Genomic DNA, 1,759 nt, shown 5'->3' with positions numbered 1-1,759 from the left:
CCCAAGGCGCTCCCAGGCCAGCCGAGAAACATAGTCCCTCTAGCGTGTCCTGGGTCTCTTCCTGGTGGGACGCCAGGGAGGCGTCCAGGAGGCATCCTAATCAGATGCTTGAGCCACCTCAACTGGCTCCTCTCGATGTGGAGGAGCAGCGGCTCTAATCTGAGTCCTCCCCGGATAACTAAGCTCCTCACCCTATAGAGCTTAGAGCTACGGAGAAAACTCATTTCAGCCGCTTGTATCCGGGATCTCATTCCTTCGGTCATGACCCAAAGCTCATGACCATAGATGAGGGTAGGAACGTAGATCGACAGGTGAATCGACAGCTTTGCTTTTAGTCTTCCAATCCTTTTCATACAACACCTGTGTTAGCTGCTTCCCCACAAACATGGCTGAATGTGCTGTTTCCTTGTGCTGAGCCGCTCGGCCTCCTGTTTCTGATTGAGTATGGATCTGCTGCCCTGTGTTCACTGACTCTTCTAAAGATAGACCCATGTCCCTGTTTCAGCCGACCTGAGACTGAAGTTAAAAACGGTCCTAATGACTCACGCAGGTCTGTGTTCTCCGTGCTGTTTCCCTCCAGCATATCAGGTTGTTCGTATTGTTTTTGCAGCTCGCCGCTGAGCTGAAGCTGAAACTATAATGACGTTGGTTCTTTTCTGCTTTTCCAAATCAGCATCACCTCTTTGACTGAGATTTTTATCTGTAGCCTTGGGGAAGTTCTGCGTATTTACTCTGGAGCTCCATAAGCCATTCATTTTCGCTGACCAGCAGAGAGGCTTTTATGAAATGTTAACAAAACACACGATCGGTTACTCAGATGTTTTTAAATCTGTGAACGCCGTTCCTGTTCCTCTCTTTGTTGTATAAGTGGCGTTATTCTTTCTTTTCTTTTTTATTTTCCAGCAGTCCTGTGAACTTAACGCCACAAACTGTCTTCCATTGTTATTCTTCCCAGTACGATGAGCTGGTGCCCGCGTCTCTGACCACAAAGCTCGGGGGATTTTACATCAACACGGGCACGTTGCAGTTCAGAGCGGCCTCTGACTCAGAGGGAGAGGAGGACAAGGTGAGACAACTAAAACACACGCTAAACTCCACATAAAGAATTCAAAACAATGGCTTAGAAACCCCCTCTTTGTTTATTGGAAAGGCATGTGAGCGGAGAATAAAAGCAGGGTGAAAAGAAAGAAAGGACACCCTGTTTTAATCGTAGGGTTTGAACCTAGCCTAAGTCCTCTGATTGTAGAGTCACACTGCAGCCTGCAGTGAACCAAATTCGATTTTTATTTTTTATTTTTGCCTATATGCGACCATTGTCTGATCTGTTCATGGCAGTCTGAACAACTCTGATCGGATTTTTTCCAATGCGATCCAAGCCACTTGGCTCTGTGGTCCTGAATCCGATGCGTTTCTGCTTTTTTCAAATGCGAACTGTCTGAACGGCCAGGTCGTGTTCATCCGACCTGAACGCCATTAAAGTCGTACGGAAGCGGCTGTTTCAACCGTTGCAGTTCCGAATCCTCCCGTGTGGTGCCCGACTTTACTAACCTGACTCCGCCAGATGGATTTGCTCCTCATATCCATCTGGAAACCTTCCGTTGAAGTAATTTTGGGAAGGGGCGAAAATACTGGTTAGCTGATTGGCCTATGTTGGTGATAGACGGGCCAAATAAACCAATCAGATCAACGAAGCATATGACGTACTAACAGAGCGACGACGAAGAGGAGCCAATTGAGAGATCAAACTCTTGCCGACACC

General features: G+C 47.4%; 1 protein-coding gene across 1 annotated transcript in view; it reads left to right on the top strand.

Annotated features, from left to right (window-relative positions):
• The window catches only part of LOC107101316 (ubinuclein-2-like), a gene marked incomplete at its 3' end in the record, with an annotated part of 32,163 nt that overhangs the window by 6,103 nt on the left and 24,301 nt on the right, over positions 1–1,759 (top strand). Inside the window, exon 4 of the mRNA XM_015400184.1 lies at positions 956–1,066. Coding sequence (XP_015255670.1) covers positions 956–1,066 — 111 coding nt within the window. The remainder of the gene's footprint in view (positions 1–955; positions 1,067–1,759) is intronic.

The sequence above is a fragment of the Cyprinodon variegatus genome, unplaced genomic scaffold (genome assembly GCF_000732505.1).
Source record: "Cyprinodon variegatus isolate N-32 unplaced genomic scaffold, C_variegatus-1.0 Scaffold1080, whole genome shotgun sequence".
Lineage (NCBI taxonomy): Eukaryota > Metazoa > Chordata > Actinopteri > Cyprinodontiformes > Cyprinodontidae > Cyprinodon > Cyprinodon variegatus.
The sequence above is the reverse complement of the archived record's forward strand: the minus strand, read 5'-3'. Positions and strand labels throughout refer to the sequence as shown.